The sequence below is a fragment of the Gracilinanus agilis genome, chromosome 4 (genome assembly GCF_016433145.1).
Source record: "Gracilinanus agilis isolate LMUSP501 chromosome 4, AgileGrace, whole genome shotgun sequence".
In the NCBI taxonomy this organism is placed as follows: Eukaryota; Metazoa; Chordata; class Mammalia; order Didelphimorphia; family Didelphidae; genus Gracilinanus; species Gracilinanus agilis.
Window position 1 is genome coordinate 521087820 of NC_058133.1, and position 26107 is coordinate 521113926.

General features: G+C 55.8%; 1 protein-coding gene across 2 annotated transcripts; it reads left to right on the forward strand.

The window, feature by feature from the left end:
- The first annotated feature begins 1437 nt into the window (after nucleotides 1-1437).
- On the forward strand, nucleotides 1438-24702 carry LSS (lanosterol synthase). Of its 2 annotated transcripts, none has more exons than XM_044676588.1 (22): nucleotides 1438-1451; nucleotides 1852-2026; nucleotides 2120-2258; nucleotides 6873-6981; nucleotides 8100-8221; nucleotides 10447-10543; nucleotides 11432-11567; nucleotides 12191-12299; nucleotides 12725-12843; nucleotides 13044-13141; nucleotides 13352-13379; nucleotides 14042-14098; nucleotides 17746-17817; nucleotides 18796-18846; nucleotides 20282-20431; nucleotides 20816-20912; nucleotides 21097-21202; nucleotides 21287-21352; nucleotides 21462-21545; nucleotides 22229-22399; nucleotides 22888-22966; nucleotides 23086-24702. In XM_044676588.1, exons 1-22 carry the CDS (start codon nucleotides 1438-1440, stop codon nucleotides 23224-23226), a joined length of 2220 nt encoding a protein of 739 aa, XP_044532523.1. In that variant the 3' UTR covers nucleotides 23227-24702. The 2 variants fall into 2 exon arrangements, with proteins under 2 accessions (XP_044532523.1, XP_044532524.1); XM_044676589.1 differs by having other exon boundaries at nucleotides 6873-6954.
- The last annotated feature ends 1405 nt before the right edge of the window (nucleotides 24703-26107 follow it).

Sequence of the window (26107 nt, forward strand, 5' to 3'; positions counted from 1 at the left end):
CAGCCCCCTCGGCCCCACGGAGAGGTGGACAGGCAGACTGCAGTAGAACCAGGGGGTCCCAGCTGCGGGGTGCCCTCGTGGACGTGCCGCTTTGTGCCCAGCCAGGAGTGGGCATTTGTCGTGTGTGTGTGTGTGTGTGTGTGTGTGTGTGTGTGTGTGTGTGTGTGTGTGTGTGTGTGAGAGAGAGAGAGAGAGAGAGAGAGAGAGAAATGGAGTGTGTGTGTGTGTGTGTGTGTGTGTGTGTGTGAGAGAGAGAGANGCCCCCTCGGCCCCACGGAGAGGTGGACAGGCAGACTGCAGTAGAACCAGGGGGTCCCAGCTGCGGGGTGCCCTCGTGGGTGTGTGTGTGTGTGTGTGTGTGTGTGTGTGTGTGTGTGTGTGTGTGTGTGTGTGTGTGTGTGTGTGAAATGGAGCCTGCGGGGAGGAGGCCAGCACGGGGAGGCCGGGGTGTTAGTGAAGGCCACCGTCCTGGGCTGCTCCGGAGGCTGCGTCTGGGAATGGGCTGGGGGTGATAATTCTGCCGCCTTCTGGCCTCTAATCCCTCTGGAAGGGGCCGGCCCTGTGCCCAGGGTGGGGTACGAGGAGAGGCCGGCGCAAGGGGGGCCTGTGAGAGGCTGGTTCAGGCCTCCCCCCCCCCATGCCAGCTGCTTTTGGCTGCGGCCGCCATGGGTCAGGCAGGCAGAGCCCCCTGGGCCGGGCCGTGTGCCCGCCGGGTAGATGTGCCTGCTTTTGACCATTATTGTGTCTCAGGAACCAGTGGGGGGGTGGCCTTGGCGTCCTGCTTCCCAAGCCCCCAGGCTCAGAGTTGAGACAGACCATGCTCCCATGTCCCAGAGGGCTGCACAGGACACCCGGGGTGGCTGGGAGGGGAGAAGAGGAGAGGTGGGGTGCAGGGGCTGGGGGGGGCGCTTGGAAAAAGGGTTCATTTTGGCAGGGAAGAAGTGAGAGCGACAGGAAGGGCCCTGTAGCCATGCGCTTCTCCAGCTCTCTATCACTCCCACTTTACGGAGGGGAAAACTGAGGCCCAGAGCTGACTCCAGCTGCCCGGCCTCCACGTCCTTCCGGGCGGCCACGCCCCCTCCCCTCTCTCCGCCCCATCACCCTGCCGCTCCTCCAATCCTGCACGTCCCCGTTCCCCGCCCCACCCTCTAAACTATCCCGATCGCAGCCACTAGCACGCGAGGCCCGCGGAAGCCCCGCCCTCGGCGCGCTCCCATTGGCCCAGGCTCCTCGCCTCATGTGGCCCCACGCCCTAGTCGGAGCCCAGCGTGGGAGTACGGGGGCGGCCGCGAAGAACTACTACTCCCGGCGTGCTCCTAGACAGCCCAGACCGCGGGGAGCGAGCCAAGGAGCTATCGCCGCACAGGTTGCCGGGACGCTGTCGCCTCCGGCCGCTGCAGCCCCGCGCCCCGCACTAACGGACAGCCCGAGCCCGCCATGACGGACGGCACGTGAGTAACGCTCGCGCCGGCCCGCCGCTGCCCAACAACCGCCCAGTAACGCCTGCCCGCCTGGCGGTCCGCTGCAGCTCCCGGTCTCCGGCCCATCCCCATCCCTGACCACGCCCCCGTCGCTGAGCCAGCGGGCCAAGCCCCCCCGGGTAGCTGCCTTTGAGGGGCCCTGCTTCTCCGGTGCCCCCCATATGCCTGCGGAGGGGGCGGCTGCTACAGGCCGGGCCGCGACACCTCCCCTCCCCCCTTCTCCCCTCTGCGCCTCCCTAGGAGCTGGGGGGGGGGCGGGGCGCACCCACGTACTTGTGGAGAGGGTCCTGTGGGGGTTCCCGCGGTCTCCTTCCCCCGAGGGGTGGCTGCGGGGGCGGCTGCATTCCTCATTCTGGTCCCCCCTCCCCAGGTGTCTAAGGAGGAGGGGTGGCCCCTACAAGACCCCTCCGGCCACGGAGCTGCGGCACTGGCGCCTGAGCAATGAGGAGGGCCGGCAGCGCTGGACCTACTGCCCCCCTGGGGCCACCCAGGACCCTCCCAGGGAGCAGAGCGCCATCGAAGCCTTCTGCTTGGGCCTGGACACGGTGGGTGCTGGAGGGACGAGGTTGGGGGAGATGGAGGGCAGAGGGGGAGGGGCAGCCGGCTGACCGCCCCCCCCCCCCCCATGGCCCCCGCAGAGCCGCTACTTTGAGGAGCTGCCCCCCGCCGAAACAGCGCTGCAGGGGGCCCTGAAGGGCTTGAAGTTCTACTCGAAGCTCCAGGCCGAGGACGGGCACTGGCCTTCGGACTACGGCGGCCCCCTCTTCCTCATGCCAGGTACCTGCCCCCCCTGGCCCTGTGCGAAGGACAGATGTGAGCGCCTGGCTGTGAGTGCCAGGCATGGGGAATGAGGGAGGCACCAGGCTCCCTTGTGGTGGTTGTAAATAGGTGATGCCCTGGGGAGGGGAGCCATGTTTGTAGAATGTCCTGGGCTGGGCACTTGACAACAACTGTCTCACTGGCTCTTCCAAAGGCCTCTGGGAGGGAGAGAAGGAAGGAAGGAGGGGCTGCCAGTGCCCCTTCTACAAACGAAGCTCCAGAGACAAGCAGAAGAGCAGTGACTTGCCCAGGATCACACAGCCAGGAAGTGTCTAAGGCCAGATTGGTCCCCTCCACCAGCCCCGCTTTGTGCTGCCAGGAGCTGCCTTAGCTGTTGCTCCCGGTGAAGGTGAAGATGCTTCACTCTTTTCTTTGCATTTTCTCTGGAACCAGAGAAATGATGTTTTACTGACCAGTGGCAGGAAGGATGGAACCCAGCCCCCAGCCACACCTCCTCCACAGACTGCATCCTGATGGGAAAATCCAAGACAAAAGGAGGGAATCATTGTGCCAGGCCAGCCTGGAGGGGAGGGCACCTGTGCCCCAGGGGGTGGCAGAGGTCTGACTAAGCCGAGCAACTCTGTGGCTCCAAGCCCCGGCAGCAATCCCAGACCAAAGGAAAACCAGCTCTTTGTTCTCTCTGAAATGCAAGCTGCCTGGCATACCGATGATGGCAGGATGGAGCAGCAGGCGTCTTGGTCAGAGCCACATCTGGGCCAGGAACCTGCGGAGCTCAGACCTCGGAGTAACCTTTGCCCCCAGTTCTCCCAGGACCCCAGCCTGAACTGTCCCAACACTCATTACCCCAAGAAAGCAGCAAGAACAGCAGCCCAAAGAGTCCTTCCAGAAGTACACAGCGTGGGAAGTCCAGAAGAAGCCTGGAAGAATGGGCAGATGGGAACAAGCTGACTGATTCCCTTAGAGGGTCAGCACAGCCACAAACCCAAGAGACAGGATGCAAGGCCTCGGAGGAAGACGACAGGCATTGATTCTTAGGTGAATTTTACCAAACGTTTGAAGGACAATTCATTTTTGAACTATTTTTAAAAGTGGGAAAAGGGGTCTTGCTCATAGTTCTACGACCCAAGTGTAGTTTTGATCCCTAAACCAGAGAGTCTAAATACAATTATAGCCCCAAGTCCCCGAGGAATATTGTTGCAAGAATGAGAACCATCAGCAGAGACCTTGGCAACCCGTCACAAAGATTCTCTTATGACCAGGCTGGATTTATGCCAGCAGAGAAGTGAAAATATAACAACAAAAACCACAAAACTCTTATCAAGGGATGGAGAAAAATCTTACAACAAGGTGCAACAATGACAACAATTCCCATTTCTGTTATAAGCGCCAGAAAACATAAGAGTAAATAATTTTCCTTATTGTGATAGGTAAGAACTCTAGAGTCAAGAGCCGGCATTTTTGTCAAGGGTGTTAATCCCTTTTCCAGTACGTTTTCGAGGCCATGCCGGGAAGCTCATGGGTAAAAGTGGAATGGCCAATCTCACTGTTTCTATTTAATGTTGTATCCAAATTGGTAGATAAAGCAAGGAAGGCAAAGAGGAAACAAAATGGCCTCTTTTTGCCTTTGGTTTCCTTAGAGAACCTTAGGGAGTCGAGTTGAATGACTAACCATACAGTCACAAGATATAAAATAAACCATAGCGAGCATCAATATTCTACTTAAAGTAACGATAGCATAATTCTTGGAAATCTTCTCACCAGGACTCATATAGGAATATAATGCCAAAACACTTTGCACAGGAAAAGACATCTAAATAATTGGAAAAATGTAATTGTTCATGGGAGGACTTGGCCAACATATGGCAATACTGCCCAGATCGCTACAGTTACCAAAGACGTACCTTGTAAAACTAGAAAAACAATGGAATTCCTCTGAAAAAGAAGAGAATAGGTATTTATAAAGAGCCCCCTATGAGCCAGGCCTTGTGTTTTTCTAAATATCTCATTTGAACTTAACAAGTCTGGGAGGTAAGTACAATGATTTTATCCATTTTGTAGTTGAAGACACTGAAGCAAGTAGGTCAAGTGACTTGTCCAGGGTCACCCAGCTAGATTTGAACCTGGGTTCTGCTAACTATCCTCTGCACCATCAGCTGCTTCTACAGGAGCAAATGGGCAAGGGAATTCATGATTTTTAAGAAAAGGTGGGAAGGAAGGGGACCTACCAATACTAGATCTCAAGCTACACTAGAGAGCCACAATTGTCAAAACACTTTGGTTCTGGTTAAGAAAGGGCGTTGTTTGTGGAACGGATTGGGCCCCAGTATACAGAAGCAAGGAACATAGTAGCCTCGTGTTTGATAAGTGCACAGATTGCAGCTGCTGGGCTAAGAACTCACTATTTGACACCAAAAAGAGACTGGCAGAAAGTGATAACTCAAGACAAACTCCAAATTGGATCTGTGTTTCAGAAATAAAGGGGACCATGAAAGACATTGCCTGTTAGATCTACACATGGGGGGGGGACGGGGGGAGCACTGTATGTACCCATGGTGGCGAACCTATGGCATGTGTGCCAGAGGGGGCACTTGTGCCATCGCCCCAGCACGGTTTGCCGGAGTTCATTACTAGAAAGTCAGAGGGACGCGGGGCTGGGCTGTTCCCCTCCCCTTCTCCGCATGTGCCTGAGGAAACTTCTCACATCACACACCCCGTCACTGGTACATACTGTTGTTACTAGCTCTCTACCCCAAGCACGTCAAAGGACCCACATATGGAAAAATCTTTTTGTGACTAGAATAGGAAACCGAAGGGAGGCTTATCCTTTGGTGAATGAATGAGATTGGAATACTGTATTGTGTGAGAAATGATTGTTGGGATTGAAATTTGAGAAGGGAAATGGGCCATGGAACAAATTGATGGGGGCATGCTGCCCGGCAGTAAATGGCTGCTAACATTTATGCCAAAGACCCACGCAAAAGTTCTCCTTTTATTGTTTTTTTGGAGAGTACAGAACCAAGAACCGAATGGGGCAGATAACGTGAGATTGGGAGCAAGTGCAGAGAGCGCCATGATTAGCTGCAAGTTAGTGAATGGGGGCCAGCAGTGGCACTGCTTAGGACCAAGTTGTGCTCTTGGGCCCAGCTCCCTTACATGTTCCCAGTCGGTCAGATTCCTTGTGGCAAGGATTGGCAGGAGAGTTGGGTTTTTTAATTTACTGCCACTACAGGCCAGCTGAATTCTGAACCATGTGTGGAGACCGAGAACCAAGTGTTGGGCGCTTGGGCAGTGATGGGACAAAAAGGGGCGAATTGTAAATCTGATCAGTGATGAAAAGTTACAGAATCCATTCCACCCAGGGGGATCCGAGGCTGAGGGAAGTGAGTGGAACTAGAGAACCATTGGCTCATCGCAGCTAGAAAGGACCAGGGAAGAGAGCCGCCCCCTCCAGCTCGAGGGGCCATCTGATCTGCTCAGGGCACACTGGGCTTGCTTTTGGCTGAACTCGACTTCTTTCTAACAGCTTTTGTGGTTGCTTTCTCAACGAGAGGAGGTGGAGGAGGCGAGAGGGACAGAGTGAGGACCCTGGAATTTGAAAAAAGAGTGACTGAATGAGGAGGACTGGGAAAAGGGAGTGCTTTGGCTTACTTTCTGCAGCCTCTGTTTGATCTTCTGAAGTGGCTTTTGTTTCTTTAACTTCCCCCAGAATTTTGGAGGAGTTTCTCTCCTTTTAGGCGCTCCCGTTTACTATAACTTTGGTATTGCTTCTTGACGAGTTTTCCCGTCATCATTAAATTAACGAGTGTCTAATCGAACCTTTTCCCTCTTTTCCAGGTTTCTTTTTCTGTGTATTTGTGTGTGAGAGACGCACATTTGAAGTCTAGTTGAAGGATAAGCTTATGGTAGTTAAGGGACACGATTCTTTTGAGGCTTGGAAATTGGACTAGAGGATTTAGGGGTGTGCTCGGGCTTAGCGAGGGAGAGGTCAGTGTGGGAAGATTCTTCTTCCCGAGTTTAAAATCTCACCAGGTGACCCTGGACAAGTGACTTTATCTTGTTTGCCTCAGTTTCTTCCCCTGCAAAATCGGCTGGAGAAGGAGATGGCAAATCACTCCAGCAATTTTGCCAAGAAAATCCCCAAGGGGGTTCCGGGGGGGGGGGGGTCGCCTCTCTGAGACCGGCAAGAAACAAAATGGAGATAACTAGACACGGCTGGCTAAACCTTGCTAGGAGGGAAAGGACTGGAATTGGGGGATGATAGTTTGGATATTTGAAGTTGCATCAGAACTCTCTTGTGAAATCCGTACCTAAGACAAAGTGGTCGTACGTCTCTTGGGCTGTAGCTGATAATCTTGCCCACTCAGAGGAACCCAAGCAGGTAATTGTCTGTTATTTTAATACTTTAAGCTGCTATTTATGGGGCTTGAACAGTTGTAAAGTACTTTAGAGACGTGATCTTGCTTGAACCTTGCGTTAACCCTTTAAGAAAGTTATAATGAGGCCCACAAGTTTACACCGAGAATGTCAGAGGCAGAATTGGAACTCCCTTCTCTGGCAGTTTAGACCCTTTCTCACAACTAAGGAGCTTTCTTTGTATTTTTAATTAAATAGGACTCCTGATCACATGCCACGTGACCAACACTTCTCTTCCAGCTGAGCACAAAAAGGAAATGGTTCGCTACCTGCGATCTGTGCAGCTCCCAGATGGCGGCTGGGGCCTGTGAGTCCGTCCTTCCCCCCTCGGGCCACTTGGGCCTTCTGGCCTTCCCTACCTCTTTCCCCCCATCCCTTACTGCTGCCCGAGGTTCCTTGCTATGCCCGAGCACCATCTTTTAGCGGTGGCCTTCCTTGCTTGGCGGTTACCCCTGGGCTATTTTGTATCTGGTCCCTACACGTGTGGGCACAGTCCTGTCGGGAGAATCTGAGCTCTTCGAAGGCAGGGACTGTGGCCAAAAGGCTTTGTATTGCCAGTCCTCAGCACAACGTTTGAACGAACCAGGAGCCAGTATTGATAAACACCCCCCTCCCTTCCTGGGGCCTGGCATGATGCTTGGTTGGGCCTGGGGATGCCCTCAAGGAACTTAATAGGATGCAGCTGTGGAGACGTGTGCCCATAAATACATGCAGGATCCTGAGGGGGCCATGAGGGGCCCTGGAAAGGCCTTGGGAGAGGAGATGAGCAGACCATGGCATAGGCAGAGGGCAGGGATGTGGAAGGGGCAGCCATTGCATTAATTGGGGTTTCCTTACACCCCCTCTTTTTTCTATTCTTGTTTAAATGAAGAATGGTCAACAAGTCCTTGAGGCTGCCCAGGTGAGCTCTCTAGCCCTGGGCACAGGCAGACTCCCAGAGATGACCCAGGTTTTATCCTCGGCCTTTGGCGCCTCCTTTTTAGTTGTGTTACAAATGCTTCTTGTGGCCCCAGCTTCCATTTGTAGCTTGGGGAGCCTCTAGCTGAGTTCTTCCCTTGACAGGAGGTTGTGAGCTGAAAATGGGGGTCTGACTGCTCCTCAGGCCCAGCACAGATGCTGAAATGTGGGCGAGACCTCGCTGGCTTTGATGGCTTCGTGCTTCCTAGGGCCCGAGCCCTTTGGGCTGTGGTTGTGATGGCAGAGTTCTTTAGATGTGGTGGCAGAGAGAGAGAAGAGGGGTAGGGAGGGACAAGAGAAGGAGAAAGGAGAGGAGAGGCAGTGGCAGCTCAGCGTGGGGCGTGTGTGGGAGGTGGGAGGGCCTCCTGCTGGCGCGGCTCCTTTCTTCACCTCTTCTTCAGGACCGCTAATTTGGGGGGTCGCTCCCTCCAGAAGCCGGGTTTCCCGAGTTCTCTTGTACTTTGGCAGGCACATCGAGGATAAGTCCACAGTGTTTGGCACAGCCTTGAACTACGTCTCTCTCCGAATCTTGGGGGTTGGGCCAGATGACCCCGACGTGGTGCGAGCCAGAACGAACCTTCACAAGAAAGGTGAGCGTGGTGGGGGGCGGCAGCTTCTCTTCCAAGAGGGGGTTCTGGGGTGCTGGGTTTGCAGCGATTCAGTTGTGGTTTCCCCCCAATTACACGTAGAGTCTATTTTTGACCTTTCTGATGTTTCGCACTTTGAATTCTCTCCCTTCCCCTGGAGGTGGCAGGTCATCTGGTGGTGTAGGTTGTACGGCGCTTTCTAATGTTTTTGTGCCTATCGAGATCATCAGGCGCGTCTGTTGGCTTTGTTACTGATAGTCGATGGCGGGTGGTTTTCCTAATGGCAAACAGTCCCTGCGTTCCTGGCCGTAGAGTGATCCTTGGGCGGGCTGGACGACTGTGACGGCCTCGTTAGCATTTTGTTTACTGCTGGTGCCTCTGCGTTCTTTAGGGAGATCGATGGGCTCTCCCGGGGCCGGGGGCCCTGCGGGGCCTCTGGCACACTCCCTTCTTCACCTGTTTTTCCACGCAGTAACTCTAGTATTGGTAGTTCCCCTGTGAATCCATCTGGCCCTGGGACGTTTTTCAGGCCCGTTTCCTGTGTACCAGGGAGAGCTGGTTACTGCAGGGATGGAGCTGGACAAGTATTGAATCAGCCAGAGGATGGGGTTCCTCCACCCACCTCTGAGCCTTCCTCAGAGAAGTTTGGGGAGCTCTTCTGTGAACCTCCCCATAACCCTTGGAGGATATGACAGATTCACAGCGCCAGGCCAGGTTCTGCCAGGTCCTGCCCCCTACTCATCCCCTCCCTCCCAGTAGCCTACCTCAAGTCTGCCTGCCTCAAGGCTCTTCCGCACTCCAGTCCATCCTCCCCTGGAAGAAGCTGAGCGAGTTTCATGAAATACAGGCCTGACTCGGTCACTCCCCAGTCATTAGGCTCCAGTGGCTTCCTGTTGCCTCAAAATCCTCTGCTTGGCCTTTCTAGCCCTTGGAGCCCTGCCCTCGCCTCCCTCCCCTGCCATCTCTGGGCGTTTGCTCTGGCATCCCCCACATCCAGAACCCTCTCCCTCCTCATCTCCACCTCTTGGCTTCCCTGGCCTACTCCAGGAAGCCCTTCCCGATCTCCCGTGCTTCGTGCTCCTGTCTTCTCTCTGCTGATTGTCTCCAAAGCAGCCGGTCCAGAGCTCGTTTGGACACGGTCATTTTCAGGTGATCCCCCTCGTTAGAGGGCAGACACTGGTTTGGGCCTCGTTTTCTATCTTTGGTGGTGCTTAAGTAGGTTTGTGAAGTGATTCCATGTTCCCTGACCGCCTGATGCAGGTTGTGAAGAAGTCTGGGAGGCAGGATTTAAACTCGGACCTTCCTGATTGCGACTGTAGCATTTTATCCTCCACATAGTTGTCACTGCCGTGCTCGCCTTGGGTTGTCGTCAGGTACAAGCTTGGCAAACCTTGTTTCTAGGGAGGATGTTTTCTGGATTTGGGACTTGCTGGGGATTCGGGAATGAGCTTTGGGGGGGTCATGTGTGGCCTCTGCCCAGAGCTGGGGGGCACGTCTGGTGGCTGGGCTCTTCAGCTGCCCTGCCCTTCCTCAGAGGGGTAACGGTCCCCCCGGTTTGGAGGCCAGAGTTTTCTGTTACCGCGTCCAAGTGCCGTAAAGGTGGCTGCTTTCTTCCAGACTTTGGCTTTTTGCCTTTCTCTTTCTGCTCTCTCTCCCCGTCTGATGATGGACAATTGGAAGCTAAAACCATATGGAGCAGGTGCTCAGTTAGTGTCCAGAGCTGCCCCCTTTTTTTTTAAACCCTTCCCTATGTCTTGGAGGCAATAGTGTGTATTAGTTCGCAGACACAAGCAGCGAGGGCCAGGCAGTGGGGGTTAGGTGACTTGTCCAGGGTCACCCAACTAGGAAGTGTCTGAGGCCACATTGGAACCCAGGTCTTCCCAGCTTTAGGCTTGGCTGTCTATGTGCTGAGCCACCTCACTGCCCCTTCCATTGCTTTCTTTTTTATCCTGCCTTAGAGGACGGGAAAATCCAGCCGGGAGCTTTGGTGTGTGTAGTGGTGGTGGCGGAGGTTCATGGTTGTCATGCCCAAAGCCCTGGCAGCAGAAACGCCTTCTCTGTGCCAGCCGTCCACCCCAGGAGGCAGCAGCAGTGTCTGTCCAGCCGTCCGCCCACCTTCCCTGTCCCTCTGATGTTTGCTCTGACCTCCCGCACGGGAAGCACTTTGCTTGGGGTGATGCTAGGGAGATGCGGCAGGAATCTGATTCTTGGATCTTGGTCTTTTCTAGGTGGTGCTTTGGGAATCCCTTCGTGGGGAAAGTTCTGGCTGGCCGTCCTGAATGTTTACAGCTGGGAAGGACTGAACAGTCTCTTTCCTGAATTATGGTACGTGTCTTGCAGGTTCTACATGCAGTTTGGACCTGGAAGGACGGAGCCTCGAGTTGGAGGCTGTCCCTGAGCCTCTGGAGCCCACTTGTTGGTGCTGCTCGAACTCTCCCCTCCTGCCTCGTCACCTTCCCCTGTGTCCTCGAGCTCCCCACACCCCACCTGGTGACTTGGCCTTGGGCTTCCCAGGGAGGCCCCTGCTCCACAGCGAGTTCCTCATTCCTCCAGTAGCAGTGCCCATGTGCCCAACTGCGCCCTCTCTCTGGGCCTGCCCCATCCTCGACTGCCAGGCACGTTGGGCTCTCTCCTCTCCTAGGAAAAGGCCTCTTTCGCCCCTTCTCCTCTCTCCAGATCATGCCTGCCTCGTGCCTCTCGTCTTGGCCTCATGCAGCAAGCATCTCCTTCCTTCCTTGCTACCCCGTGCCTGTCTCCTACCCTGGCTTGTGGCTTCCTCTCCTCCCTCTGAGGTTGCCCTCTCTGGCCGTTTCCCCTTGGCCTTTCTTCCTCATTTGACCCCCTTTTGGGGTATTTTCCAGCAGCGGCTGGCTCTGTCCTCCATCTCTCCCCAGGCCCTCTCTGCTCTGTTCCAGGGCCCTTATTTGAGGCTAGTGTTCTTGGGCTGCCTGGGCTGGCCTGTCTGCTCTTAACACTTGTCCTGTGGCAGCTGGCTTGCTCCCCGGACCTCAGACCCACACGACTGCGACTCAGTTTGTCGCCACTCACTGCCCCTCTGGTCTGCTCTGGCCTCCTGTGCCAGGCTCCTCTGCCTCCTTCCTTCTCACCAGAGGTTTTCAGATGAAGATTGATGACTCTCTGTTGGGGATGCCTCCAGGGAGCCTCCCCCCTCTGCGTGGCCCGAGGGCGAACCAGGGTGGCCTTTCCCTGCAGGCTCTTCCCCAGCTGGATCCCTGCTCACCCGTCGACTCTGTGGTGCCATTGTCGTCAGGTCTATCTGCCCATGAGCTACTGCTATGGCGCGCGCCTGCAGGGCCCGGAGGACGAGCTGGTCCAGAGCCTCCGCCAGGTGAGCCGCCAGCCCCGGGGGACCTGGACGTGTCTGCTGCTGCCTTTACAATAACTTCAGGGACCTCTTCAAGTGCTCACCACACTGCTAATTGTCCCTGAGGCGGGCAGCTTAGACAAGTGACTTGTCCAGGGACACCTAGCTAGGAAGTGTCTGAGGCTGAATTTTAACTTGGATCTTCCTGACTGCAGGCCCTGTGCTCTGCCTTGTGCGGTCACCAGCCGCCTCGAGGGAGGTGGTGAAGGGCAAGAGGCTAGTAATACCCTTTGGGGTCCTGAATTTATTTTTAAAATTCTCATCCCCTTGGTAACCGTGGCTAAAAGAGGCCTTCAGACACAGACCTTTTTAAGTGACTTTATGGGAAACCACAAACTAGCGCTATTTCCCGTAATTTTCCTGCCTCCCTTTTCTCGGTGGTTTTTCTGGATTTTGTCACAGCGGGTCTGCCTGGGCTTGGTCTCGCCCTCTGCCTCATCCCAACCTGGGCAGAGTCCGTGCCATGGTCAGGAGGGAGAGCTGGAAGATGACCAGTGTGGAGGCTCGAGAGCCTCGGCGGCACTGACGTGGGGGCAGGACGCGGCCCCGGGCAGGACTGTGTCCTCATCTCTGGCCCTTCTTCCCAGGAGCTTTACGTCGAGGACTATTCCAGCATCGACTGGCCGGCCCACAGGAATCATGTGGCGGCCTGTGACCTGTACACGCCCCATAGCTGGCTCCTAAACCTGACCTATGGTAGGTCCGCCTGGAGAGTGCGGGGCCCCCTGGGGTGCCTCGAGCCTGGGGCTGCACCGCCGGCCTCCAGGGTCCGGGCAGGTGGAGGGCGAGGGTCACACGCTTGTCTTGGGGGGATGCTGGGTGGGCTGTGCAGTCCGGGACCCCAGAAGAGCCCTCGGAGGGCCTCCTTCAGTGAGGAGCCCCCGAGGAGCACCTTCCTGGCTCTCGTCGGAGTCCTTAAAGAACGACACTTGTTCTCCGTGTCTGTGTCGAAGCGTTTCTTGTCCCACCATGTCCCCGGCCCTTCTGGAATCCTTGCTTGGCCACAGCCTGGATCCGTGCCGGGGGCTCAGCAGACGGCTTTTGGGGGGCTCGGGATCCCCGCCGCCACCCCAGTGACCTCGCCTTCCCTCGGCCTGTCTTCTTGTCCCCCCGCGCTCTAGTTCTGCTCAACCTGTACGAGAGCTGCCACCTGACGAGCGTGAGGAAGCGCGCCCTGGCCACGGTGTTCGATCACATAGCGGCCGACGACCGCTTCTCCAAGTGCATCAGCATCGGCCCGGTAGGCCTCCGGCTGGCTGGCGCGTCTGCCTGCCTTCGCTACAGACCCAGGCGGTGCAGAGCTTTGCTGGGCATCCCGCGGGCTCGTGCAGAGGGAGGGAGAAGGGGGGGATCGTCTCCTCGAGGCAGGCGCAGGAATGGTGCGGAGCTGGATTCCCGGGGGGCAGGCTGGGGCCACATGGTGCTTCCCCCCTTTGGCAGATCTCTAAAACCATCAACATGCTGGTCCGCTGGCACGTGGAGGGGCCCACCTCCCCAGCGTTCCAAGAACACGTCTCCAGAATTGCAGATTACTTATGGTGGGTATCGGTGGCGGCCCTCTTGGGAAGCAGGGGCCCAGGGGCTCAGGGGGCTCATCTGTGGTTGGCAGGATCCTTGGGGTGCTGGTGCAACGGCCCTGACGGATCCCCCCAACGAGTGAGACTTGTCGGCCGGGTCTCTTTGGGAAATGTGTTGGGGGGCCTCCTTGCCCTCCAGTAACCGCCTTGGTCTTGTCACCTTCCTCACAGGTTGGGGCTTGACGGCATGAAGATGCAGGTAAAGTGCCTTTGGAACAAGGGTGTTCTAGGAGGTTGGGGCGGGCTGCCATTGGGGTTCCGCCGTCTCTGGCTTCAGTGTCGAGATGGGAGCTCAGGGAAGGGCTTTCTTCAGGGTCACAGGAGGCTTTGGGGGGGACATTAGGCTTCAAGTATGTTTTCTGGCCGGACCCCAGACCCCATTTACCAGCCTAATGGACGCTTGAATAATAGACTCTTGAGTGCTGTTCCCTAGTTCTTTATCTCGGGCCTAATGAGCCACTTATTTGAATGCAACGAATGCAGACCCAGCCGATGACAGGAACTGGCCCTGGCTGTAATGAAAGGGGTGAAGTGTGCAGAGCTGGGGTCCTGGATCAGCACCTCCCTCGGGTGCCTCCAGTCTTCCTTATCTGCTCACCTCATTTCTGCGAGTTTGCTCAGTCCTCCCAGCTTGCCCTTCCCAGGGGGGTTTCCAGACTTTTATCTTCACTTTTGAAGGGAGGAGATGGATTGGGATCAGAGGCCTTCCCAGAACCTCCGAAACCCTCTCTGTCCAGCTTTTTTCAACCAGAAAGCCTTTTTCTCCCAGGTGCACCTAGAAGAATTGGGGGAGTGAAGGTGGCCAGGAGTGGTCTCAGCCCCCCACCATTGCACTCACGACTCCTCTCTTCCCGTCTCCAGGGTACCAATGGCTCTCAGCTCTGGGACACGGCCTTCGCCATTCAAGCTTTCCTAGAGGTATTCTGCATTCCCCATTCAGTTTTGTTCTTAACTTGCCTGTGGACCAGGCGGTGTATGTTCTCCTTTTTATTTTTCAAAATGCTTATTATTGTTAGCTGGTGAAACTGCGATGCACGTCCGTGCTTGGGGCCTTGGCTTCTCGGGACAGACAGAATGACCAGAAAAGACTGGAGTTCCTTCCATAGAAAGGGCACGGCCAGGCTAGAGGGCTTCAGGGCCGCCTGTGTCTCCCAGTGAGATCTGCTAATGTTTTCATTTAGAAGCCCTAGAATAGGAATTCTTACTGTGTGGTGTGATGGGAACCTTGGCATTCTGGGTAAGCCTATGGACCCCTTTTCAGGACAAAAATGTCGAATGTGTTAAAATACACAGGATTACAAAGGAAGTGAGTTCTGTCGGGATACAGGGATGTTGTCCTTAAAAAGTTTTCTTGATCTCGGGTCAAGAAATGCTAGCTTTTCCCATCAATATTGCAGCAAAGTTGGACTTCCCCTTTCCCCATCGTTTGGCCTGGTTACAGATATGCTGCCTTCAGTTCTCAGCGAGTCAGGAACAATCGCGGGCCAAGAGGAGTCGGAATCTTTACTTAGAAAACCTGGGAGAGGGAGCAGAGAAACTCATTGGCACAAGGAACAGCTTCCGAGAAACGGGGAAGTACAAAATCAATCCTCGAGAGATGGACGGCGTTTCTATCTAGCACCAACGCCCTCGGAGGAAGGAAGGGAATGACAAGCCCCCTTCGTCAGAGATGGAAAACGTGTCAAATTACACCAAGTCAGAGCTGCTCTCCGTAAATACAGAGCAACGTTGCCTTCTGCCTTGGGATCTGTGTGACCAGGGCTAGGCCATGGGAGTTAAGGGACTTGCCTACAGTCAACTAGGGAGTGGCCGAGTTCTGATTTGAACCCGAGACCACCTGTTTCCAGGCCTGGCTCTCAATCCACTGAGCCACCGAGCTGTCCCCAGAGCACTCTTTCAAGAAATAAAGAACTTAAATAGGGGAGGTCGTGCATAGTTGGACTGTGCCAGTACTTTAATGAAACCAAGAAGCATCTAAGTGCTTACATTGTGAGACAGGCACTGTGCCAATGCCAGAACAGTGTCTGCCCACCCTCCAGGAGCTTACACATAGGAACATGTGGACGTGCGTGCACGCAGGAAGAGCAGAGTCCGTGTCGCACGTGTGTGTGTGCAGACACACACGATACATCCATACCCATTCGCTGAACTTACAGATTCACTACTGTGCCAGTCGGACTGCTGAGGAGGGGAGAGGTCAGAACTATGGGACATTTTTTTCTGAGAAGCAAAAATCCTAGAACAGACTTCTTAATGTGGGGTCTTCGATTGCTTTCAATTGAATGGATTTCCTGTGTTGTCCTTGTATTTTATTCGGTTAGGGAGGAGTCCTGTGGATTTCCCCAGCTGGGCTCCCAGAGCGTCTGGGACTCGGAAAAGGGGAAGAATCTTGGCTGGGGATGTCGGGGAAAGAACAGGCATTGGGCCGGGGGGGGACCCAGTGTTTGATGCACTTTGAGGACCTGCATGACTTGGGGAAGAAATAATCCATTTGTCAGATCAAGTTTAGACTTGACATCTTTCACCATCGAGGCCTCAGGAAGGTCAGAGCAGATCCGTGACCTCATGGAAACATCAGAAAAGAACCCAGGCAGGCATTTGGAGGCTTAGGCCTTGTTTTGGCCTTTCTTGGCATGCCCAGCATTTAGCACAGTGCCTGGCACATTGGTTGTTAAGTTGTGTCCAACTCATTGGAGGTTTTCTTGGCAAAGATAATGGAGTGATTGGCCATTTCTTTCTCCACTAGATTAAGGCGTGTCGAGGTTAAATGATTTGCCCAAAGTCAAGCTGGATTTTGAACTTGCGTCTTCCCAACTCCAGGCCCAGTGCTCTCTCTGCTGAGCCGCCCCAGCTGCCTGCTTATTGTTCAATCATTTTTAGTCACGTTGGGATTCTCTGACCTCATTTGTTTTTTGGCAAAGATATTGTGTGGCTTGCCATTTTCTTTTTCAGCTCCTTTTACAGATGAGGAAACTGAGGTAAACATGGTGAAGTGACTTGCCCAGGGTCATAAAGCTTAGTAAGAGTCTGAGGTCAGATTTGAACTTGGGAAGATGAGTCTCCCTGACTCCAGGCCAGGCACTCTGTGATTGTTGACTAGAGCGGATAAACATTTATTAGGCACCTACTCTGTGCCGGGGACGGTGCTGGGTGTTAGAGAATACCAACCCAAAGTGACAAGAAAATGCTTTTGTCCAACCCAGATCAGAGGAAAAAGGCTTCGAAGGGAAGCTTTTGAACAAGAATGAATCTCTTTAGTAGCCATGTGGGGCAGAGGTCTTAATGGCCAGGACAGGCAGGGAGCCAACCCTGAGGCACCATCTCATGAGTTAACAGATCTGAACAAATGCTTTTCTCAAGAATTTTAGAAGGCCCCAAATCATAACTGAGGAAAAAGCCATTCCAAAGAACCCAGAGATTTCACTTTGCTTCCAATAAACCATCAAATTCTGTTTTTCCTGTGCAGTGAATTGTCAGGGCTATAAAAACAAATACACACTGATACGTTGTTGGTGGAGCTGTAAATCAGTCCACCCATTCTGGAAAGGAAATAAGCAATAGATCAAACCTTTTTTTAGTGCTTTTTTTCCTTTGGACAGGGACGGTTCTGAGCAGTGGGGGATACATTGAAAGGCAGAATGAAGCCCCTGCCCTCAAGGAGCTTGCAGTCTAATGGGGGAGATGACATACAAACCAATACATATAAAGTAAGCTCTAGAGCAAGAGACGTGGGAAATAATGAACAGAGAGGAGGCCCTGGAGTTGAGGATCTTGGCAAGTTCTAACAGGAGTGGAGTTTTGGCTGGGACTTAAGCCAGGAAAGTCTTTAATTGGAGCAGAGGAGGGAGAGTGTTCAAGATATGAGGGAAAATCCAGGGCTTTTTTGGGTTTAGATGGAGAGGTTGACCCCAAATGCTCTCTTTTGCATGGTACCATGCATGTCTCCAAGGTGGTCAAAAAGGCAAGTAAATGTTCCATTAATAGAAAAGCAACCCAAGGCCCTTTGGGTGGTAGCAAAGAACTGGGCCCCAAAGCGATGCTCTTTAATTGGGGAATGGCTCCAAGTCATGGCCTCGTATTCCTGCGGGATATGAAGAATTGAGAGAAGTGGGAGAAACCTCATACGAGAAGACCCAAGGGCAGCTGGGAGAAATGGCTAAAGAATTGACGCCGACTACGAGGCTGTGCGCAGGAAAAGTAGAAACGAGCTGTGAATGGTTTATGGCGGTGAGCTGAGAAAGCTCGCCTCTCTCGCTTCTTTGTGGAGGTGGGGGATGGTGGCCGTGAAACAGTCGTATGTGTCTGGGTGGGCCTGGGGAACCATGCGGCTTGGCTTCGTGGAGCTGCCTCCGAGTGGCCAGGCAGAGCAGTGGCTAGCGAACGTAAGGCTGAAATATTAGTGAGAACGTTCCACAGAAAACAAGGCTTGTTCTCGCTGTGTCGATGGGCTGTCGATGGGCCAGTGAGACAATGTGAGCCAGATGCTTTGCAGCTCTGAAGCGTTACTTAAACAGCACGGGCTTGTTCTGATCGTCACTTCAGAGTCGCTTCTTTCTCCCTTCCAGGCTGGGGCTCACAACCTGCCAGAGTTTTCAACTTGTCTAAAAGGGGCGTATGAATTCCTTCGAGTTACCCAGGTGAGCCCCAGTCCCTCTCCCCCATGGATTTATCCGGAAGATCTGCGCTCTAAGCGGAGCCTGACCCGTGACGGCATTAGCCGAAGCCATTTCACCTTCTTGTAATCCAGTGTGGGCGTCTTTCCCAGGACCCTTCCCACAGGCCGGGCTCAGGGGGAGCACACTCGTAGCCTGGGGGTTTTGGAGAGCAGGTTTGCATGAAGGGATCTGGTTGCCCCTGTTACTCTACCACCATTCTCTTAATGGACCTTCTTGTTTTAGTTGGGTTTTTCCCGGTTAGGTTGTTGGCATTTCCTTGTTTTTCATGTGCTCACAAGGCCCTAAATGCTCTTGGCTCCTTCCAGAACTTTATTCTGTGAAGGGTCAGTGTGTGCCTAAAGCCACAATGGCAGGGCTCCCTCTCTCTCCCAGGGCCCTCTTGCAAGTGCAGAAGCCCTGGTTAGGCCTTTTTCCAGAGGTGGAAGCCGTCCCAGTCCTGCTAGAGCAGCCTGGGTGATGGTCCCAATTCCAGGGGGCTAGTGAATAGACAGGAAGATGAGGAGCCAGAAGGGTTCGTTCTTGTCCTAGTTCGGTCACTGATACTCTGGCCTTGAGTTCTCCATCTGGAGAGTGTGTAGTTTATCACGCCTGTCGTGTTTGGAGCTGCTCCCACGAGGTCCCCCACAAAGGTACAGGTGATCCTTGACATGGAGATAAGAGAAACCTCGCTGTGGGGTCAAGTGTATGCCGAAATAGCCACCAGGAGGAAGGGGAGCGGGATTGGCAGCCTTGGGCCACGGTGGACGTGCGGACTTCAGAAGTGCCCCCGGGGCAGGGATTACTTGGTGTGGCGCAGTTACTAGTGGTTGGCAGCGAGACAGTTTCTCTTCCATCCATTCTGAGTTAGAGGCTTTTGGTCATCTTTTTAAAAAATTCTGTCTGCTACCAATGGCACGTTTGCCTTTCCCTGGCTGGTAGGTGACGTGGATTCTTTTTCAGGTTAAGGATAATTTGGAGGACTACCAGAAATATTATCGCCAAATGAACAAGGTACGGGGGGAGATTGGGGGAAGCCGGGAAACTAGAGAACTCCCGTTTAGAGCCTGCCAGGTCACTCGTTTGGCCTTTGGCCTCGTCTTTTTTGATGCATTTGCTTTTCAGTTCCAAGGAAGATTGATTTCCGACCCTTGCCCTTGGCTGGGGATCCTTGGGAGGCCCAAACCAGTGCTCCTAAACGGAGCCAAGCAAGCCATTTATGCAGAGGGTGCTAGAGCCAGCAGAGACCTCCTTTGGAAGGCGGTGGGAGGGCTTCCTGGTTCCCAAGGCCTCTCCACCAGCCCTCTGGCTCTGTCCGAGGCATCCACTTCTTCTCATCAGGATAATCGTGGATGTTAAGTCAGTCTGTTCAGCCAGGAGAAGTGAAGGGGATGAGCATTTCTGGGCTGGGAGGCAGGAAGCAAACAAATACAGGAACGAGCCACGTCCAGGCTGTCCAATGAGGGAAGGCCCTGGAATGAAGAGGGGATGGTGGGGAAGCAGGATTTGAGCAGTCGGAGTGGAGCCAGTAGATGGAGGGTCTTGTTGGTGCCACTGGATCGGAGAGGACATAGTGGGGAGTAAGATGTAAGAAGACTGGAAAGGCGGGAGGGGGGCGGGTTATGGAGGGCTTGGAGAGCCACGCAGAGGATCTTGTACGGAAGCCGGAGGCAGCAGGAATCCAGTGGGATTTATTGAATGGTTTGGGCTGTTTTGATCAGACCTCCATTTCAGGGAGACTGCTTGGGTGGCTGAATGGAGGCTAGATTGGAGTGGGGAGAGACTTGAGGCAGGGCCCCCCCCCCCCCCCCGGCTGCGCTGGATGGGGCAGTGTCGGGAGAGAAGGGGGCGTCTCGGAGTTGTGGCAAAGGTGACATTGATGGACCTTGGTACCATGTCAGATATGGCGCCGTTGTCCTAGGGGTGAGCCTGTGGGGCTGGGAAGATGTCGGTAGCGATGGAAGGTTTGAGTCTAGTTGACGTGCACTGGAGGTCAGCAGAGAGATTGGGACAGAGACGGTCATCAAGTCCACGGGAGCCAATGAGACACCAAGTGAAAAGGGCTGGGACAGAAGCCTGCCTGGCTAGAGGAGCTGGCCAAGTGGGCAGGAGTAGAGCCGGGTCAGAAGGGGGTACCAAGTTGGGAGGGTGACCCACAGCCTCCAAGGCTAAAATGAGGTCCTGGAGGATGAGCACTTGGAGAAGACCCTTGGATCTGGCCACTTTGGAGAGAGCAGCCAGGGTGGGTACAATGGGGACACTGGAAGCCAGCCTGTCAGGGGTTAAGGAGAGAGGAGGAAAAGTGGAGGCGAGGAAGGTGGCACCAGAGGGCATCCCAGGATGGCTGGAGGCCCGGGGCTCAGGATGGCCCCTTCTCCCAGAGCACGCTTGGAGGGGAGGAAGCCAAGAGGCGCTCCTGGCGTCGCTCAGAGACATCTGGGCCTCGTAGGGCGGCTTCTCCTTTAGCACGCGGGACTGCGGTTGGATTGTCAGCGACTGCACGGCCGAGGCCCTGCAGAGTCTCCTGCTTATGCAAGAGAAGTGCCCCTTCATCACGGATCCTGTCCCCAAGGAGAGACTCTTTGATGCCGTCAACGTGGTAAGTGATGGGCGCCTGCGTGTGTGTGCCAGACGGGGACGGGGCTCTCGAGGACGCCCCGAAGTGGGGCCAGCCGGGGCGCGGTTGGCAGTGTCTCGCCTGCAGGATTTCCCGGCCATAAAGGCAGGGAGTCTGAGCAGAGCTTTTCCTAGTCCCCCGGCCAGTGGGAGGTTTCCCTTTAAGCCAGTTTTACCTCGGCCGCCCCGTCCCTGCAGCTGCTGTTAGTCTGCTCTACCTGGTGCCCATCTGCTCCTGCAGGGGAATGCCAGGCCTTCAGGGAGCAGAGCTGGCCCCGGGGCTCCTCCTTTGGAGGCCCTCCATGTCCCCAGCGTGTCCCGGGGGACCCAGCAAGCCAGCCTCAGTTTGCTGCTGTCTCTTGTTTAGCTCTTGAGCATGCAGAATTCAGATGGTGGGTACGCCACGTATGAGAAGAAGCGTGGAGGGCGGCTCTTGGAGCTACTGAATCCCTCCGAGGTGTTCGGTGAGTCGCTTTGCTTACTCCAGCTGGGTGGGGAGAGGTTTGACCCCCGACACGGGCCGCTTTTGCCCCCAGAGTCCGGCAGCAGCTGGGTGCCGCGGCCCCGGGAGCGAGCACGGCCTGGCCCCGGGAGCGAGCACGGCCTGGCCCCGGGAGGCCGCCGCTGGACCTCTTGGCCTCCTTGCAGGAGACATCATGATCGATTACTCGTACGTGGAGTGCACGTCGTCGGTCATGAAGGCGCTGAAGCTCTTCCAGACACGCTACCCCGAGCACAGGGCCCAGGAGATCAGGTGAGCGGGGATGGCGGCCGGGAGGGCGAGGCCTCTCCTGCCGGTCCCGAGGCTCAGCGCCGCCCTCACTGTGCTTCTGCCTAGGCACACTCTCCAGGAGGGACTGCGTTACTGTCGGCAGGTGCAGAGGGCCGACGGCTCGTGGGAAGGGTGAGTCTCCTTGGCCTTCCTCCACTCGTGGCCAAAAGTCTCCCAGCACGGCACGCCGGGGCGCCCACCGAAGCTGGATGGGGTCCTCATTCTTGCCCGTTTCCGCCAGGTCTTGGGGCGTGTGTTTCATCTACGGGACCTGGTTCGGCCTGGAGGCGCTGGCTTGCATGGGACACACTTACGGTGCCGACGGGTAGGTGGCGCTTCCCGCTCCCAGCGCCGACACGGCACGAACGAGGTGGGGAGGGCCCAGGCTTGCTCTGTCCTCCCAAGAAACCCCCCGCCAGGCCCGCCAGTTGGTTGGACAGCTGGAAGAAAGGGCCGCTTACGGCCTGCTTCCTCTCGAGGAAGGTCTCTCTGCTCGGGCAGCCCGAGCGTTCGGTTCCGTTCCGGGCAGACAGACAGACAGACACTGAGCGCATCGCCAGTCCCCTGCAGTGGCCCGCGTCAGGCTGCCCGTCTGGGCGTGGGAGGCTCCTGTTGCCTTGCAGTTGTCCCGACTTCTCTCACCTCCTGGCTCATACGGCCAGGCCCTGGCTCGAGGCCCCTCCGTTGGTCTCCCTCCTTTCCTCCCATCCGCCCTCCGCCTAGCTGCTGCCAAGGTGCGGGTCTGGCCCTGCTGGGGACACTCCAGTGGACCCAACTTCTCCTTCCTCTCTCGAGCCTTCTAAGGCCTTCTTGGCTGTTTCTGTAGGTTCATCGCTTGGGCTGTGCCTGTTGTGGTCATCGTGCACCCGACACTTGATCCCAGAGCGGTGGGAGGAGGGATTGGGGCGAAGGAAGGCAGCGGGGACGAGCGTGTGGCCCGCAGGCAGGGGTCCTGGGGGGCCGACTGGGCCTTGGCACAGACATCTCGGTCTTTCCTTGGGTCCCCAGGGCTGCCTGTCCAGAGGTGGCGAAGGCCTGCGAGTTCCTGCTTTCCAAGCAGATGGAGGACGGAGGCTGGGGGGAGAATTTTGAGTCGTGTGAGCAGCAGCGCTATGTGCAGAGTGAGGAGGCCCAAGTCTTCAGCACCTGCTGGGCCCTGTTGGGGCTCATGGTGGCCAGGTAGAATTGGACAGTGGGCGCTCCACGGGCCTAGAGCAGGTTGGCCGGCCCATCCTCATGGTTCTAGCTTGGGGGGTCGTGGAGAGAGCCACCTAGCGTCCATTTGGAAGTTTGGGTTTCCTTTCATCGTGAACGCTGGTGACAAACCTGCCGAGAAGTGAGACCCCAAAAAGATTTGGAAGGCGGCTCCCTCGCTTGGGGCTCCTTGGGTGGCTCGGGGGCGAGGGCAAGCCCTTGGGAAGCGCTCATCCTCTGAGGGAACTTCCTGGGTGTCCGGATCCCTTATGACCATGTGCGTTTCTGGTCCTGGGCTTTGGTCCGGCTGTCCAGCGCTTCATCCCTTTAGATGTCGGGTCTTCCTCTTGGGGCTGTGTGGCCGGGGCTGAGGTTCCTGCTGACCATATTTTGTTCAGACCAGCTGGCCCAGCCGCGTGGGAGGGAGCCCCTTCTCCCAAATAACCGGCGTTCTTTCCTCCTTTTCTTGGCAGGCACCCCGATATTGCTGCTATAGAGAGAGGGGTGAAGTTCGTGCTTGGAAAGCAGCAGCCGAATGGAGACTGGCCTCAGGTATGCCCAGGCTGCTGCAGAGCTGGCAGGAGGATCGGGGCGGGGGCGGGGGGTCCTCTGCTCCGGTGGCTCTCGGTGTTTTTAGTGGATGAAGCCTCCCTTTCCTTTCTCCTCCTCAGGAAAACACTTCGGGCGTTTTCAACAAGTCTTGTGCTATCAGCTACACAAACTATCGGAATATTTTTCCCATCTTCGCCTTGGCCCGGTTTTCCCTCCTCTATCCCCAGAACCGCCTCGCCGGCAATGAACGGATGATGTGAATGAGCCCGGAGCTGGGGTGGGCCGGGGCTGCTCGAGCTCTCCCATTCTGGGCCCGGGCCCCTCTTTGCCCACCCCGACCCTTCAGTCAGCCAGAAACTCTTAGTCTGTTCGAGGAGCCCTTCTGTAAGAAGGGAGAGAACAGAGCCCAGGGCCACGCTTTCGGGGAGGACCCGGTCATTCCCGAGCCCCTCTACCCTGCCCCACGAATCATGTTGTTTTGGGGAGGGTGGCCCGTCGTCCGTCCCCCATGAAGGCAAGGACTGCCTTCCTCACCTCCTTGAGCATTGGCCCAGTTTTCCCTCCAGGGGACAATGACTGGGGAAGCTGCATTGGGGCTTGAAGCTCAGAGCAGCTGTCAGTACCTTGAGTCCAGTCTCCTGACCCGGGCAGGATCTCTTGGGCATCTCTAACCCTAAATTCGTGCCGATTTCTATTCTGACCTGCTTTCCCAGCTTCCTTCCCCTCCCCCTGGCAACTCACTGTCTATGCACGAACCCCTAAGGTAGACTTCCCGAGAGGCCTCGGGGGTGGGAGGGCCCGATAGGTTGGGCATCTCTTGGGTCGTCCAGGAGGTGTGGGTGCTGCCCCTCCCCGAGCTGCTCTGGTGGGGAATCGCTCCTAAGGATGGCCACCAAGCAAGCATTGGCAAGTGCTCCTCTGTCTGTAAAACTGGCTTCTGAGTCGTTTTCTGGCTTTTGGGGGGCTTGACTTGGGAGCCCGACGCAACGTAGACTTGGCATAAATTGCAGTTTTGATGAACGTACTGACCTGCTTACATGTCCTTTGGAATCCTTGCTGCCACGCGCCTCAGACAGACGCGCACCCAAAAAGTAAGTGGAAGTGACCCACCACAAAGACGGCGTTTTTCCTCTTGCCCCGTCGCCCCCCAAAGCCGTAGCCCATCCGAGCCAGTGGAACCTGGTGTTTGGAGACTTGAAGCCTCGACGGCCCATGGCACTGGCCGAGGGCGAGGCGCCCAGCGGAAGTGACCCCCAGAGGAAGCAGAAAAAGAACCACCAGGGCCACGGTCTAGCGGAAGAGATGTTAAGAAAATGAATGGAGGAGGGAGGGGGTGAAGGAAAGAAAGGCTGAGAGGTAGGCATGGGTGTGCGCCACGCCGAGTGTAGACGCTGACGGGCACAATAAGTGAGACCTGCAGCCAACAAAGCCAGTGGGCAGAAGGCACAGCCACCCCTCTGCCTTTGGGGAAGCTCTTCTGGGCGGGGGGGTACCTGCCACCCAAGGTGCACCCCCTCCTGTTAGTTGGGTTTGACTCTCGTAGCCCCGGGGAGGAAATGATGGGTAATGGCATCGCTGGCTGAAACCACTTGTCCACAAAGTCAAAGAAGGAAGGTTTTATGAAACGATTCGGGGTTAGGAGCTGTCCATTGCCCTCTCTGGCCACACCAAGGTCAGCCTTGGTGTAGCCTCGAAAACCAGATGGACACTGGGACCCCTCTGACCCCCACAAGCAAAGCCCCTCTCACTAGGCCCCTGTGGCTGCCCTTGGGCATCCTGGTTGTTACCAGCACGGGGCATTTGAGACGCTGAAGTTCAGTGTCCCCCATCTTTAAAAATGCCCTTGAAGACGGAGCTGCCTTTTCCTTAGGCCAGTCAGATTTTCCTCTGGCGTCCATTTGAACATGAGCTTCCAGGGCGATAGCTGGCCAGTGGGAAACGGAAATAGTCTTGTTTCCTGACTCTCCCGGGATCAATAACGGCCCGTGGGGTGGCGCTCGGTTTTTCCCCCCTGTGCTGCTTACGTTGCAGCCGCCTCTGGCCAGCGAGAGCCCTCGGGGGGGTAGGGCTATGGTTCTAGAGCTGGAACTTCTCGACGAGAACACATGGTCTTGTTTCAGATTCAGGGTCTCCTTTTATTATCTGTATTTTAGAACCTGCTGATTCTTGGATGTCTTTTATTTTTGCTCCTCCTGGACCTGGCATGATGGCTCCCCACTGGCTTCTCTTGAATGGGAAGCAGAGGGCGCTTCTCCCTGGCAGGAGCCCCAGGCTAGGCCTTCTGGGCTCCTGGAAGGGCTCGTGCTCACATGAGCATCCCTGCTCCTCCGTCCTCTTGCACTGCTGCCAGGTGCCAGGGGAGAGGGGTGACTCTGGGCATTGGTGCCCTCCTGTCAGGGGATGAACGCCAAGACACTGGAGGTGGGCAAGAGCTCTTGGGCAGAAATTCCCCCCCTGATGGTCCGAGGCCTGACTCTAGGCTCTAACTCTTCAGATCGGGCGCTTGAGCCCCAGCTAGCCCTTCAGCTCCTGCTAGAGCTGCCCTCCCTCCACACAGGTCAGAGGGCTTCAGGCTTGGCTTAAGGCCATGCTGGTTCCTGCCACTCCCAGAAGGTGGGGGTTCCCTGAGGTGCTGCTGCTTGTCCCGTCAGGTCTCGCTTTAGCCCTTCTGGCCAGGCATGGCTGCTAGCAGTCAGTGCCAAGTCTTGCTTTCAATCAAGGATGCCATCCTCAGCTGGGCCAGGTGCTATTCTGTCCCTGTGCAAAGCTTTCCTCCTGCCACGGCTGGTGGTTCGTTGCTGGCCCTGAGACTTGGTTTCACTGAGGCTGTCTTGCCCAAATGTCCCTGCCCTCCCGATACGTGGCTTCCTGGGATCTGAGATTCAGAGAGGTCTGTTTCCTCTTGGAGATTGCCTTCCCCACCCCCCTCCTCCCCGTCCCAGATAAGGTACAGTGATTTTCTGTAAGGAATGGAGCCACCGGTTGAATCCAGACCCTCTGCTTCCAAATCCAGCCTCCCCACTGCCCCCTTGTGTGTCTCTAAAGGCTGTTCTTAGAGGGGAGCACCCTTGGGAGAGACCTCGCCACCCCTCCAGGCTCTGAGTGTGTTGCTTCTCGGGAAAGCCCTCCAGAGAGATGAAG